Below are 16,968 nucleotides of genomic sequence, written 5' to 3'. Positions count from 1 at the left end.
AGAATCATCATATGAAGTAGATGAGGTGTCTAGAAAATACCTCGTTGTTTACCTCTTTCAAATTTGAGCAACAAGCATCATCTGTTCTGGTCATTAAGCATAGCTTAGCTGTCTCCTCTTCATCTGAGGTGCTGGATGTCATGTCCTCCTCTAGTATATCCCATACTATATAGGCTTTCTTTGACTTGAAGTCCCAAGAAGTGCTCTTATCTGAATTAACATTCTTGAGGTAAGTGGGACATTGAAACCTCATGTCCCGGCTTACCACATTCATGGCAAGTGAAGCGCTCCTTGTTGCCCTTGCCTTTTCTGGTTGACTCGTGCGCTTCTTTCTTCTGGAAATATTTGAAGCCTCTTTTCTTTAGGAATTTCCCGAATTTGCGTAAGAGAAGGCTCAAAGTTTCATCATCCATATCTAAATCAGATTTGTCTTCTTCTCTCTCTCCAGTAGATTGAGACGTTGTTGATTTGAGAGATATACTGTTCTTTTTGCGATCTAATTCTTCGTCCATGGTTAGGCATCCAAGCTCCATCTCGTGCTCTTGAAGCTTTCCAAACAATGTCACTAAAGGCATGGAGTCAAGATCCTTAGATTCCCTGATAGTCGTTACTTTGGGTTGCCATCTCTTGTCAAGACAATGTAAAACTTTTGTAGTAAGTTCTCATTTGCTAAAATATTTGTCTAGAGCAACTAAGTGGTTAACAATATGAGTAAATCATTTTTGCATGTCACCGATAGATTCACTTAGTAACATACGAAAAAGCTCATACTCGTGTGTCAGGGAATTCAGCATGGCACGCTTGGCTTCTCTAGTGCCTTCATGAGTCACTTGTAAAGTGTCCCACATTTCTTTGGCATTTTGGCACTACGAAACCCGAAAAAACTCATCATATGATAGGGTCGATGTGAAGATGTTTTTAGCATGCAGGTTGTATTGAACCTTTTTGCATTCATCATCGATCCATAGACTTTTCAGTTTATCTTTCGGTTGATCGTCCACTAAATGTTGTGGAATGAAGGGCCCGTTGACTACGAGTTCACAAATATCTGAGTTGATGGCCTCTATAAATATTTTCGTGCGAACTTTCTGGTAGGCATATCCTTCGCCAGTGAGTACGAAAGGGCGGTTAATGGATGCGCCATCACCGTCAAAGGGGTTGGTGGAACCCATTTATTATCCTTTAAGGATCACACGTATACGGTTAAGCTAGCACAACGTACTAGCTCCGATACCACTTGTTAGGTATCAGTGACATAATACACCTAGAAGGGGGAGGGGGTAGAATAGGTGTCGCGTTTTCCACTTACCGTTATTCTCACTAAAGCCCTATTCTAGAAAATCACCCATTTAATCGATTAAAGGATTGCCTTAATCGATTAAATTGCACTTAACAGACAGTTGTTGAATGGCTCAATTATACAACCACTTAAAGATTATACAGAAATGATATAGCAGATATATTTGAACACAAATGATCTTTATATCGCAGAGTTACTATATTCAAATTATCAGCTATAATAAGCAATTAAAAACAACTTAACACATTAAAGAGATAAGGGTAAAAAACAGCATGCAAAAAGGTTTTTATACTGGTTCGTTTTGCAGTCCACTAACTACATCCAGTCCTTCCCTTCCGATCTTGGGAGATTTTGTTCACTAAAATTGAAGTCAATGTATATTACATACACACTTCCAATTACAAGACCTTGAACGCTACCTTCTTGAATTCACATAACCTCTATCTTGGTTTGACCTCACTTATCACCTAGGAAAACATTTCCTAAAATCCAGCCCCAACCAAGAGTATATTCTAAACTCAAGACCTCCAAGTCTTGGTGAAGACTCTCTGTATCTCGTTGGTGGTACGACATCAAAAGACAACTTTCCTTGTTACAAAAGTCACAACAAAAACAGAGTAATGTGAAGCAAAAAATAGCTCAAAATATTACAAGTAAGAACAAGCTATAAACCCTATACAAATCTTACAAATTATTGTGAATATGTATCAGATCAGAATCATGAAGAACATGTAATTTCTATCCTAATAAATCTCTAAAAGAATTGAAAGAACCATGCAAGATAAGATAGAATGATGAACACATTTCATCACATGCAATGGATGACATTTTAATCGCTAAGCATAATACTATCTCTCACTATTCTCACATGCAATTCTCTCTGCCTATATGGCATACAATGAGCACGAAAATATGCAACTTAGCAATTTTAAAAATGAATGAATGAATATATGAAGCATGGTGTAAAATCACAGTTTATATAGAAAAGTTGTTTTATGCCCAGTTAATTGATTAAGTGTCATGTTAATCCATTAACATGTTGTTTAGAATAACTGAATTCGGTTATCTGTTGAAAATGATTAAAATTGTTTTCACGTTAATCGATTAAAGCCTTACGTAATCGATTAACTGCCATATTTTCAGTTTCAGTTAAGATATTAAATGGTAAGCAACCAATATGTTATGCTTATCAACTATACATGTTTTACCATTATGTTATGCCTAAGATGCACAAATAATATGTATGATTAATGCATGACCATATAATAAGCTAGATGACATGTCTCATGTAAATGATATGATAGTTTTTAGAACTTGTGAGATTTGCATCTAGGTTTACCTAACCTAGACTCAATAACTAAGACACATATCTAAAACTCTAGTTTAGACATGAAGCTCTTGAATCTTTGGCATGTTGATTTGTTGAGTTATCTTTAAGCTTTCACTAATTCCTTTGTCTTCATCAAAATATAGGCAAGCTAAGTGCTATCTTGACACTTTGCACTTTCATTATCCTTTTTTTTAGGAATGGGATCCACCAATCCTTGATTTACCCTCTTTTTAAGGAATGGGATCCACCAATCCTTGAAATATTATAAATCATTCCAACAAGACTAACAATCAGCACATTGTTGCTCCATGTGGAGTCCATATAAACAACACAAATTGTTGAAATAAAATGCCGCATCTCTACCAATGTATGTGTTACACCATGCATCAAAGTCAATGCCCATGTTACACCCTACATCAAAGTCAGACAATGCTATTGCGCTTTTGTGAATCTGCTAACAATTAATATCCTTCCCTATGATGTCCTAGACATGCCATTATGATATTTCACTTCTCATCTCAAATGAGATCATTCTCTCAACATCTAGAGAGATATTATCAAGACATGTCTCAAGGCCAAACTCAACACCTGAGTCCCTATCTCCACCTTGAACCTAATTCAGTACATGAACTTCTCAGGTTTTGGATCATCATATATCGCCCCATCATAGTTCCGCCATGTTTTCTTCTCTTTCAACTCGCCTAATTTATCCTCGTTCAGTACCTTTGACGTGCCTTGTCTAGCCAAAAATTTCATCATCATCCTTTGCCATAATATAGCATATGGGCTAATAGCCATATACCAATTGGCTCTGATACCAATTGTTGGTGTAGTGGAAGCGATCGTTGCATAGTGTTGGCCACAAGCAATCAACTAAAAGGCATAGAATAAGTAGAAGAGCATAAACAAGAGAATTTGGTAATGGAGTTCAGCCAATTGTGCCTACGTTCCCATGAGCGCTGAGCAGCTATCAAGATATCATTAGAGAATAATGATTACAAACCCTAACACACCCATGAGCTCAACTGCCCATGAGGTGTTTCTATTTGGTGCTTTTATCTAGTGCTTATATATGGTGCATATAATAACAAGGGATCTGAGTCCAATATATAATATTGATATTCTATTATAATGCTAAGCAATGTGGGACTTTATATAACAACATATTTTAAACATCCCCAACAAATTGGTTTTCAGAAAAGTGTAACCTTGTTTAATGTCTCTTCATGTGATATGTTAAAGTATTTTAGGTCATTTCAAAGTGATTTTAGTTGGTCTTTGTTTGATGAAGTGACAACGCTAGAGTCAAGTGAACACCAGTGGTGAGTTCATAATGGTGTAGAAAAGTTACAGTTATCAGATAAAATGGCTAAGGTGGGGGAGAAGTCTAATATGGTCTTAGAATATTTCATTGAAGTTCTTATCTCTGATGCCCTCTAAAGTTGGAGAGTCTGATAAATTAGGAACTCTAATGGAAACTTGTTTTCCATGTAATAGTCCTTAACCTTTATCATGATGATGTGTACAAAGCCCTATTTGTTTGATTTGTCGGAAATATATATTTATGAATTTGTTTTTGTCTACCATAACGCAAGGTACTCACTTATGATATTATATCACCATGAAAGGTTTAATTATACTTGAACACATGCGAGTATTTGTGATAAATTGATAATTATTTTATATGCCTAATTGTTTATTATGTTTATTTATAGCTAGTTGTTATTATGTATTTAGTATTATTTGTAACATGATTTTAATTTGGAAATATCTCAATTGTAGTTATTTTGTTGTTGATGGTTGTGTTTGTATGCAAAAACATGGATTTGGATTTGGGTTTGAATGGACTTGAACAAGTCATAAGATGGTTATGAAGGGTATGAGCAACTTTGTATGTGGACTAAAAATAAATATTAAGTGAGTATAGATGACAAAAATATCCATCCTATAGCTACCCACAAAAATAGCTTATGGGTGGAAACAAATATTATAATATCCGCCTGATGGGTACCCGAGAATTTATAAATTTATTTTAATTAAATATTATATATATATTATACTTTTTTATTATAATATAATTATATATTCTCTATTCTATTATTATTTTATAATGAATTTTAGTGATTAAAATATAATGATATATTTAATATGTACATAATTTTATTATTCTTCTAATAATTATTTTATATATATATTGATTATTAGAAAATATATAAATACACATTTGAACTTAAAAACACGTTAGGTATCCATGCATACCTGCTATCAACACGGATACCTGTAAATATTATGGATATAGGTACATGAAAACATTATCCATTCCACCCCATTGTCATCCCTAAGTGTGATAATGAACTATAAATTAATTTGTAGGATTAGGAAAGTTAGTGACTAATGTAAGAGGAATAAAAATTGGAGATGAGTGAGAGTTAGTATTTTCTGAAAAGAAGAAAATATATTATTGAATTTATATGTAATTGGAGATAAAAGCTTCTAAAAGATTATGTTTGATAAAAGATAGATGTCCTTAATTTTTCTTGGTCATTAAGAATAGATAATGAAGTTGGTTGAGAGCCTATGGCTAATCATACACTTAAATTGTAGTGATTTTGGGGTTTTTCCGTTCATATTTGATTAAGTTTGTTTCTTGAGCTTGTCCTGAAGACATGGTAGAGTAAAAATGCATCGGGCTGAGACAACTAACTCATGTGATATTTTTAGAATGATTGGATTTGTTGAGAACCTATGGATAATATCACTCACTTGAAATTTAGTTATATTCAGGGCTTTTCCCATTTATTTTGGATCACTAAGTAACGTCTTGAGTTCGTGCCTAGGACATGACATAGTAAAAATGCATTGGGGCTGAGATGACTAATTTATGTGATATATGCTGAAATAAAAAAATTGAGAAAGCCGTGACTAAAATACTTAATGGGCTAACTTCGGTTAGTAGTGTGCATGCATTGTATTCTTATAGTTGGAGAAAATGGAAAGATACACTAATAGAAATATCATTGTGGATTTGGATATGGGCGACAATGACGTTGATTTGTCAAGAAACCTTGAGGGATTGCTTAGGTAAGATAGTTCAGTGAGAATCCGAGTTATTTATCTGTATGGTCAAGATAGTCCTACATGCAAACTATGTGTTTTATGTCATGTGTCGCGACCTGATTTCTGGTTGGAAGACCGACTTTGCGACTTAGTAAGAGGAAAACTCAATTTTGACATCTACAAATGATTTGGAGTCATCACTATGTTTTTTGCAATTAAAATATAGAAAACTCAATATTATGTACAATTACGATAATATGGTCTTTAAACAATGATTTTGAGCTCGGGAATCGATTACGGATCAAAAAAGGTATTAGTACATTGTCCACCTGTATTAAAATGGTACTCTCGCTAGTAACATAGACTTCATACCATAAACAAATTTATTAAAAATCTAAATGTTAAAACAAAATATCTTTTTTTTTATTGTTGTGTCTAACAAGAGTTCATCTTGCTCCTCGTATCCCTATGTACAATAGGGAAATTAAAAATACGTAGTTCTGATTTAAAATTGTTTGATTTATTGGTTTGATTTGATTAAAATTTTAGAGGTTGTTTGAATGGATTGAAAGGGGATTAATAGCAAAGAGACAACACTGATATCGACTTTCTACTCTTAGAGTGGAAAGGAAGAGACAACACAAGTTGTAAACCGGACTATTCGAATCCCATAAATTATATTTAAATTTTAAAAAATATACTTGGAATAATCTATTTTTAGAAAAAAAAAAAAGGGATTAATAACAAAGAGATAGCACTGATCGTATCTTTCCACTCTTGAAGAAAGGAAGAGACGACACAGGTCGTAGACCAGACTATTCAAATCACATAACTTTAATTTAAAAGATGATTAGAAATAATTATATTTTTAAAAAGTGGAATTAATAGCAAAAAGACAACATTGGTTGTAGACCAACTTTCCGCATTAGGCAGAAAGGAAGTGAGGACATATTTCATAGAGGAGACTATTCAAATCTAATATTAATTTAAAGCTCTACATATTAAGATGGTAATTTTTATTAATTATTCTTTTAAAACTAATAACATACAACATGGGTGTAATATTGGTTTAATCACATTACTCATTATTGTTTACGTCGTGCTTCTAAAATATACAAATTAAAAGGTATGTTGCATTGCTGCTGTTATTTATTAAAAAAAGCTCATTATAGTTTCATTAATATCAACTTAATATCAAGATGCTTTCATGATCAAATCCACACATATTCCTCCATGTGTGCTTTGTGTGGATCACCAGCCTCTTCTGCATCAGTAAGAGGCACCCCATGTGCACTAAAGAATATCATGACCATCTTAGGGGTCAAAACCTTTCAGCCTTTTCAATTAAATATGTCATGGTTGTTCATTAGTATCCTTCACGTTGGTACCATGAAGGTATCACTATGTGTTGCATGATCAGATCAATGGCAACATGATTATCGCCTCCTACTTTGACATCACCCGGTTCTTGTACCCCATTAGAATTTGTGATGTAAGAAAGGAAGAACTGGGTGGGTATTTGAACTTTCAAATGTAACACAATCAAGAGGTTAAATACTCAATTGTTATTTGCATCCGCTACACTATGTATACTATAGATAATTGAACTGGCAAAATAAATGCCAAATATATAGATACGTGCCAAGATCCAAGCATTACTAAGCTATAATACTTCATGTGGTGATATACATCACCGTTTTATAAGCTTTTCTGATTCAAAACGTCAATTATATGTTTTTGCTCACATGGAATGAGTTAATAAGGAGTTATATGATTTGGTGATGAATGAGAGGCTGGACCAGATGGTTTTAACTTCAGGTTCTTCCAGCATTTCTAGGAGGTGGTTAAAGAGGATTTTATTCTTTTTATCCAAGAATTCCATGTAAATGGTAAGTTACCAAAATGTTTGAATTTTTCTTTTTTTGCTTTGATTCCAAAGACGAAGAATCCGAACAAAATCTAGGACTAAAGGCCGATCTCTCTAGTTGGTTCTTTGTATAAAATCTTTGCGAAGATTTTGGTAGATAGACTAAAAGGTATTATGAGTTCAATAAATTCTCCTTCTCAATCGGCCTTTGTACATGATAGATATATCCTGGATGTGGATGTGGTGATTAATGAGGTATTCCATTCGGCAAAGAAGAATGGGGGTGGCTGGGTCTTGTTTAAAGTTGATTTTGAGAAGACATATAACTCGGTGGATTGGACTTTCCTAGACTATATGCTTAGTTAGTTTGGGTTCTCAACCAAATGGAGGAATTGGATCAGCGCTTGTCTCTCCTAGACCTCCATGTCTATTTTGGTTAATGGAAGTCCAACAGCACAATTCTCTGTTTTTAGAGGTATTAGACAAGGGATCCTATGACGCATTTCCTATTTCTTATGGTAGTAGAAGGATTTGTTGGGTTGGTCAGAAAAGCTAGGTCCATTGGTGCTTTTAAGGGATTCAAAATATGAGGAGGTGGTGTGGAAGTGTATGATCTTCAGTTTGCAGATGATGCTATTATTTTTTGCAAACTCTCAGATAAAAATATTTGGTGCTTGAAGATAATTCTTAGATGTTTTAGTTTAACTTTGGGTTTGAAGGTTAATTCAAACAAAAGCTCTCTGTTTTGTATAAAGTTGTTGGAGTCGACTATTTCAGCAGCGGCAAACTTTTTGTATTGTAAGGTTGGTTCTATTCCCTTTCTTTACTTGGGCATTCCTGTAGGGGAAAACCCAAGAAAACTGTCTACTTGGAAGTGTATGATTGAGGTAGTATCAAAGAGGCTTGCTTCTTGGAAACGCAAGCACATCACATTTGTAGAGAGATTAATCCTACTGAATTCAGTTTTGACCAACATCCATATTTATATGCTTTCTCTTTATAAAGCCCCAAAGAAAGTCTTAGCTAAAATTGTTAGCTTGCAACAAAAACTTCATTGGGAGAATAAGAGAGGTGGTAAAGGTGTAGCTTGGGTGGCTTGGGCTGATGTTTTCAAACTAAAGAAGCTTGGAGGACTTGGTGTTAGGGATCTTCTTCATTTCAATGATGAGCTTTTGGGGAAATTGAGATGACATAGACTTGAAGAAAGTGAGGCTTTTTGGGTAAAGGTAATTAACTCAAAATATGGTGTTGTTTACATTGTGCATAGCAACAATTCTGCTTCAAGATGGTGGAAGGATTTGGGGAAGTTGGGATCCTCGAATGGGGAAGGAGACAGTTGGTTTGTTGATAATGTTTGGAAGGAAATTGGGAATGGTCTTCAAACTCTCTTTTGACACGATGTTTGGATGGGCAATCAGAGTCTTAAGGTGGTTTTTCACAGATTATTCAATCTAGCTCAAAACCAGAATGCTTGGGTGGGAGACAATGTCCATTGGAATGAGGATGTGTGGTTTTGGGATTTTACTTGGAGGAGAAGCTTGTTTATCAGAGAGGAGACTCTTGCTAGGAATTTGTATGTTTGATTCATCACCATTCTTGTAAAGGGAGACTTTGATAGATGGAGGTGGGGGTTAGAGGGCTCTGGTGATTATATGGTCAAATCCTCCTACTTGGTTCAGTTGAATCAACAACAATCTGTTTTAGGTAAAGTTTTAAAAAAGTGTTGGATTAATTGTGTTCCCTCAAATATATGTTGCTTTGTTTGGAAGCTTCTAAGAAAAAGACTTCCAACGGATGATGAGCTATTTAAAAGGAATATTATTCTTAGGGTCGACGATATGATTTGCATGTGTTGCAGTAATCATGTTGAGTCTATTGATCAATTGTTTATTTCTTGCGACTTTGTTGCAAGTGTTTGGAATGGTTTTTATTCTTGGATGCATATTCCTTTTACAGTACCATCTACAATTCTAGAGTTTTTCAATCTTCATGACTCGCTTGGAAGGGGAATTAGTGCTAATCTGTGGAGACTGTTATGGTTTGCGGTGGTTTGATCAATTTGAATAATGCAAAATGAAGGGAGAATACCCCAAGCTATGTGCATTTATTTGATTTAATTCAAACTGAATCGTGAATTTGGTTCACCAATGTTACCAACACTTTCTTCTTTATCTTTCACAAATTGGTGTATGGATCCGAAAGTTTGTATTAAACTAAATTCAAAGAAGATCATTATTTGATCTTACTTTTGTATTGGGTGAGCATCCTTATGCTCATATTAATACAATTTTTCCTTATCCAAAAAATAATGATGGTGTAATGTGAAAGTCTTTAGTGTGTAAACACAGTAGACAGGGATAACAATGCTGGGTGTAATGTGAAAGTGTGGGAGAGAGGAAATTGACAGAAAGGAAATTGGGTATGAGGATGAAGCATTTATTGAAAGTGGTTTTGTTGAGGAGGGAAGCATGTGATTAAGGGTTTGAAAAATGGCAGAGTTGGGGGTTAGTTGTGTTAGTCTCTCAACTTTATCGAGGACGTAGGTACAATTGGCCGAACTTCGTCATTAAATTTCTTATGTTATTCTTTTATCCGTATTATCATTTACTATTTGATTGTTCGCTTGTTCCCAACAAGTTGAATGAAGAATGGAGCACCAAGAAGTGAAGGTCCAAGTACCAAGGATCTACATGGTTAAAAGAAAGTTGAAATTTTGAGTTGGATCTTTTTAGAATATCATATAGAATAGAAAGATGATGGTGGAATGAAAAAAATGGAAGGTGGGGCTGTGTTGATGAGTTTGTGTAGTTTTTTAGCACTAAAGGAAAGTGGGGTACACCTAATTCTGACGTTGGTATTGAAGTGGGAGAAATGAGATTGGGTTGTGAGATAGAGATGAGTAGAGAGGAGCCATTGTTGTCCTTACGTATGTGTGTGGTTCTCTATTTATAATCTATTCCCCTTTAACCTCTTCTCTCTCACAGTTTCTTTCCCTTTTTTTTGTCTTTTATGATAAGTTTCTCATCTCTTGTTTTTCTTTCTCACGTTACTTTTTTGAAGGTGTAACCTCTCATGTTAATAAGAATATACATTTGCAAAAATTTTTACTAATAAAAATTGAAACCGATGTTTTATTAAACTATAACTGTAATTCATTTTAAACTTATAATTTAAATTCAAATGAAATTACATATAATTAATAGACCTTGATTATGATTTAAAGATAAAATCGGTTCTAAGATATTTAAAAATGTTGTTTTTTCTTTACAATTTTTGTTGTTTTGAAATCTTTGTATCTTTTGAATTTTGTAATAGGTCAGATAAAATTGAGTGTTTACATTAGCCCTTATGCATTTTATGATCAATAAAGATGATTTCTGGCTTACCATGTAAGTACCTCTTATATAAGTAATTGAAAACAATTGATATTGTTATATGCCTTTTGTTAAGGACACTTGTACATTTCAGATGCTCTTCCACTAGGATTTCAGCCTTCAAGCATTTTGATGGAGATTGATTGTTGATATGTTTATATATTGTATGTAAGATATATTAATTGGAGATTTGAATATTTTATCATATAGGACACTATATTCATACATCATTGACATATGTTTGATATTGTTTGATTAATTTGTATTAGAACTTCTCTCACTTTAATGTTATTTTCTATGTTATCCCATTTGGTGATCACCTTAATTGGTTCTTAAGATTATTAACAAGTAATATCATAGTTTGATATTATATAACTAGATGAATCGTTAAACAAGTTTATTGTAGAATTACTACTTCAGAAAAAAAAATGGAAGCATCAACTTTTCACTCAACACAAAATAACTTTCCACATGATAACACACATAATAAACCAACTTTATTGTTACTAAGATTTTACTAGGTTGAGAATGCTTAAATAATACAATTCCAGAATCATCACAAGTTTTTTCCAAAAATTTGGCCTAGAGAAGATTCCAATTGCATGAAAACAGAATACCAACCATTTTGTGAAGGATGAGCATTGTCCCAAAAGAATGAAAGCTCAGGCTTCTCACATAAAGTATATTTCTTTTCTCCTTTCTCATCCACCTTCCCACAATCATATCCAACACTTCCCAGTGCACAACATGGTTCAAGCGGATTTATCAATGTTGAATTTTCTATATAATGAAGAAAAATATTTCATCATCAAGAGATTTTCCTTTAATAATGTAATGAAATATCCTCTCTATTATTGTATCTTAGCTGCAACTTCCGCTGTTACCATTTTTCTATGTCTTTTGTTTTATTAATGAGAAAAAGAAGGTACAAAGTAATACCATTTATATTCAGAATAATGTTTGGTGCACATAAGCATCAAACACACACCTCATTTTGGTGTTTGGTGCTAGAATCAAAATGTGAAAATGATTAAATTGAATAAAATTGTAAAAAAAAAAAAAAATTATGTATGTGTGTACATGGTGAGTTCAAAATAATGAATAATGAATACTTGTAAATAGTTGAAATTGAGCCTATTTAATTGATACTCACTTACCCAAAAAATATAGTGATTACTAATTAATGAAAGCAGATAGAGAAGTTACCTTTACGCTTTTTTTGAATAGTTCGAATGGCAGAGAGGAAAGAGTTGTAGAGGTCTAGTGTCCTGAAAATTGGTTTTCCAATTTCTTTGTTTAGATCTTCCAGATTTCCAAGTATCATTTTGTTGTGATCTCTAGAGACCAAGTTGAAAAGGTCAATGCAATCAATGTATAAGGATGCCACAGAAATTGTAGGCAAACACCCAATAGGTTGTAATAGTGACACAACTATTTTTTTTGCCCCGAGATTGTGAATACGTATAAGACTCACAATCATTTCATCCACAAGGGATTTCATGAATTTGTGTATTTCCTACCATAAAGTAAGACAAAAATGTTATTGGCTAAGTTTACTTAAAAGAAAACTAGTTAGTAATTTAGTAAAAATCAGAGAACAAAATTAGAGTAAATTAGTCACTTACAAATATGTTCCTATCTTTTAGTATAAATGTTGTATAGTCATTGGCACCAGCGTTCACAAGAACAATTGATGATTCCAAGTCAGTTTTGCTATACACATTTTGTTTGATTAGCTGCTCAAAGGAGTCAATTTGGATGGTCAAGTTTGGTCCATCAACCAAAGTCTTGAAAATTCCTGTGCCCCCATAAGCAAAGTTTACGCCATTTTGTAGATTTGAGGAATTTCTCAATACAAATGGTGTGGGGGATTCAATGTTCAAAAAAGAAGCTACATATAATTAATATATACACGATGTTAATAAAATTACGCAATGGATATATTAAATAAAATGAAATATCAAGTGTCCAAACCAAACCAAATTCTAACATATTTATGATTTAAAATTTAAATAAATTTATTCCAAGTTAATAATATAAATGTGATTGAGATAAGGTTATGTAATAGCACACCCTCCTTTTAAATTTATAAAATCCTGGTCTTTTTTATTTTATACCAAAAAATCACGTCCTTTATCATTTTATTATATGTTTCTGGGATTGGGAGATGTGCCTTCCATTTGCTCCCAAATGATATAAATAAAAAAAATAATAGTTAATGAATATTATATATATTTATTGGAAAGTTTAAATTGTATGCATTATTCTATTGGGATTTTAATATCGTTTATATGACCGACTTCGTATATACTTTTCTCCATCTTGAAAGAAAACATGAATAGTATAATATCAAACAAGTTATCCTTAGGTGCTTTTGCACCTTTGGTTTATAAATAAATAAAAAACAAGTTATTATCCTTAAAAAAAGTGAAAATGTTAACGTGCTCTCAAAATTATCGGATGACCTACCCCACGTTTCTTTCATGTTTTGTTCTTTGAATGGGGAAGAGAAGTAGAAAAAAAGTAAAAGTATAAAACGGAACGGAAATAATTTAGAGGATAGAACATGCGTTCAAATAATAAATGTGTTAAATCAAGTATCAAGAAATCTTTTGATTCACTATCCTTTTCGCAAGAACTAATTAAATAACATAATTTATTATTAATTTTTATACACAACTAAGACATCATTTATCGTATTTAATTTGGTCAGTTATATCCTCATTAAAAAATATCGATTTAATCTGGTCATCGTTATTTGCAATCCTTATTGTCAGATAATTCTGACTAATTTATACATACCAATGGAAGTAATTATTTATCTTTATTTTCTCTGTTATAACTCCTTTTAAAAAGTTCTTTAGTGATCCAAAATTAGAGCAAACAAGAAGAAAAGAAAGTTACCAAGATAATCAGTAATGATACGACCATTTCCGAATCTTCCAGCAGGATAACCAGGAAAAGTCATTCCACTTGGAGGTTTATAAGCTCCTGAGTGTATGAAATTCCCTGTATCAACATATGAGTCCCCAAATACAAATAGTTTTACGGAGTTGTTGTCATTGTTATACATCCCATATGACTTTTTTGCCCCTTCAACTTCTGCCACATTATTTACATAAATCATATGTTACGATTCAATTTTAATTCGTAAGACAATAAATTTAATTTTGATGTTTAACTCAGAACACTTACCTGCAGAAATGGCAAGGATAAGAAACAAAAGGAGAAGAGCCATTATGGATTGGTTTTGCTTCACCATTGATGATGACAAAGGATTAACTTTTTCTTCAAAGTTTGGCACTTTTGAAGAAAGGTGAGAAAGTATTAATCAGATTATGCCAAGGCCCAGTTTCTACGCGTTTTTACGTTAAATAATGCCGTTGTAAACCATAAAAAGAAAATATATATTACTTACCATATATTTTTTATGGTATAACCAATTATATTTTATCTTTTGGTAGTAAGTATCACTTCCAGGAATTAAGTATTTGAGCTTATGATAAATCTAGGGTTTTATTTGTGTCTTACACCACTAGATGAACACATCATGTCAAAAAAATCACACTTAATAAATATATCAATTGTATTTATTCACATAAGATTCATTGTCAAAAAAAATCAGACACTTAATAAATATTATAATTTTTGGTAGTACAAATGTTATCTTTTCATACCCTACAAGTAATAAACTAATCTTTTTTAGAGTAAGTAATTGCTCCTCCAAACAAATATTACTATCAAAAATTGAATATTTGGCCTTTCAATCGTCCAGTAATATAACATGACCTTATATCACTAGACCAAATTCCTTTTAATAATAAAAATAACAATTGCATTTATTTACATTATAATTGTATCTGGTCATTAATTTTTTAACCAACTTACCTCAATCAATCAATAAAGTATTAAACAATACACGAAATATAATAACTAATAATAACATTCAACTTTTAAATGGGACAAATAAATAAGAATAAAAAATTCTTAAAAATAGACAAATAAATATGAACGTGAGTAGTATAACACTTACTTCCTCCATTTTTATAGTGTTTTTTTTTCTAGATACAATGTTTTTATTTAAGCGCGTTTCTCAAAATTTTAGACGATGTTAATTACGTATTTATCAATTGTACATTTATTGTCATGAAAAATAAAAATACTACTGGGTAAGAAATGGTGAAGGATATAATAGGGGAAAAAATTCTTAAAAAAATATAGTTTTTTATAAAACATTCTAAAACGACACTTACTGAAGAATGAAGTAAAGTAATGTAATAATTTTTTGGAAAATATAAAATTTTACACCCTTTCTTCATTTAGAAGATAAGATCATGCCAAAGAGGAATAATATGGGAGAATTTAAAATTACTATTCACATATTTGGACTTTATTGTATATCCTTTTGAAATATTTCTTATACTTCAATTTATTAATTAAAAATAAATACATTATATTTCTGAATAGTATAAAGAAGAACGTAATATTATTAAAAACTCTAATAACTTGTTTTTCAATTAGGTAGTTGTTTCATATTAATGGTAAATTTAGGGATCCATTTGTGCCTTACATCACTAGATCAACATCTTGTTAAATAATCACACTTAATAAATATATCAACTGTATTTATATACATAAGATTCATTGTAAAAAAATCAAACATTTAATATAAAGGAATCCATTATATAATTAAATGTAGATATATTTCAGTTTAAAACCAGAGCAAGCATCATATTTTATTAGTAGTTGGGCTTGCTTGGAAAACAAGAAAGGAAATAAACTGAACCTAGCAACTTTTTTAACAAACTAGTGATACACACTTAAGTAGTTGCTCTCCAACAAGTATTGCTCCTAAGAATTAAATATTTGACAGTTTGGTTTAGGGTGGCAAAATTATTCATAATCTAAAATTCATCCAAATTAAATCAATCCAAATTCATCCGTTAGAACTAATGGATTTAAATGGATATAATTTAATGAATAGTGTTGATAATGGATGGATTCAAATTCCTTCATTATATCCATTTGGATGGATACCCAATCCATCCAAAAAAATAAAAATAAAAATAAAAAAATTTCCAATTAATTCAATAGTAATATAAAAAATCTCTTTCACCTTTCTAAGCAAAATTCCACACATTTTACAAAAGTTGAAAATTACAATTGTAATTTTAAAAAATGCTTATCAAAAAGTATAAACGATTTCGGCTTTAGTGCTTTACCCCAACATTTTAATGCAAATTATAAATATATCCTTTTTGTTATTGACTAATGTGATAATATAATAACAAAATGAAATATTTCAGAATGATGGACTGTTGCATATAACTTATGGAAGTCCCAATTATTAGGAGTGTAAGCGGTTCCGGTTTAAACCTGAAACCGAACCGAACCATAAAATACAGTTCAGTTTGGTTCAGCTCTGTGGTTCGGTTCCGCGGTTCGGTTCAGTTTTTTTATTTAGAATCGTTTAAGTTTGGTTTGGTTCACGGTTTTATAAATTTTGGAGTCGTTACAACCGAATCGCATATTAAAAAATAATTTTATTTTATATTTTAATGGTTAAGCTTTAAAGTTAGGAGATAAAATATGATTAGGAATTTAGAATTATTAATACATATAGGCTATAAATAAGACGCAAATAGAAAAAATTAATTAGTAAATAAACCTAAATATCTACTATCTCTATTATCCATTGAGAAGATAGAAAGAAAACTAAAAAAATAGTATACATTTTGTCAATATTCAGAGATGAAATTAATTCAATAAAAAAATTAAGGAACTAAAAGAAAATAAAGGAAGAACTTGAGGACATTACTAATGATGTGGAGTATTAAGTATTACTGATGGACTAAAATATTGGTACCAAGTTTGTCATTTTTAAATTTTGTTGGACATTGTCGAAGATTTTGTGGACTAAAATTTCAAGTTTATAGTGCGTTAAGATATTAAATTATTATTGTTTTACTAGAAAGAGTATTAAATACTTTAATTTTGATGTATTTAGTATACATTTAGTTGACTCTATACCTTGCAAATT

At 31.8% G+C, this 16,968-nt stretch overlaps 1 protein-coding gene across 2 annotated transcripts in view; it reads right to left on the bottom strand.

The window, feature by feature from the left end:
• The window catches only part of LOC109338243 (GDSL esterase/lipase At5g03610-like), a 75,199-nt gene extending 60,909 nt beyond the window's left edge, over nt 1–14,290 (bottom strand). The window contains exons 1-5 of one of the 2 annotated variants that reach the window (XM_019575435.1): nt 14,124–14,290; nt 13,833–14,030; nt 12,554–12,819; nt 12,135–12,444; nt 11,408–11,708 (exon numbers count right to left, since the gene is read on the bottom strand). In XM_019575435.1, the coding sequence (XP_019430980.1) occupies nt 11,485–11,708; nt 12,135–12,444; nt 12,554–12,819; nt 13,833–14,030; nt 14,124–14,190 (1,065 nt within the window). In that variant the 5' untranslated portion in view covers nt 14,191–14,290 and the 3' untranslated portion in view covers nt 11,408–11,484. Of the gene's footprint in view, nt 1–11,407; nt 11,709–12,134; nt 12,445–12,553; nt 12,820–13,832; nt 14,031–14,123 lie in introns of those variants that run through there. The other variant, XM_019575438.1, reaches the window with a different exon arrangement.
• Nucleotides 14,291–16,968: the final 2,678 nt, after the last annotated feature.

This window comes from Lupinus angustifolius, unplaced genomic scaffold (assembly GCF_001865875.1).
Source record: "Lupinus angustifolius cultivar Tanjil unplaced genomic scaffold, LupAngTanjil_v1.0 Scaffold_19_78, whole genome shotgun sequence".
NCBI classification, from domain to species: Eukaryota; Viridiplantae; Streptophyta; class Magnoliopsida; order Fabales; family Fabaceae; genus Lupinus; species Lupinus angustifolius.
This window is presented reverse-complemented; position numbering and strand designations above follow the sequence as displayed.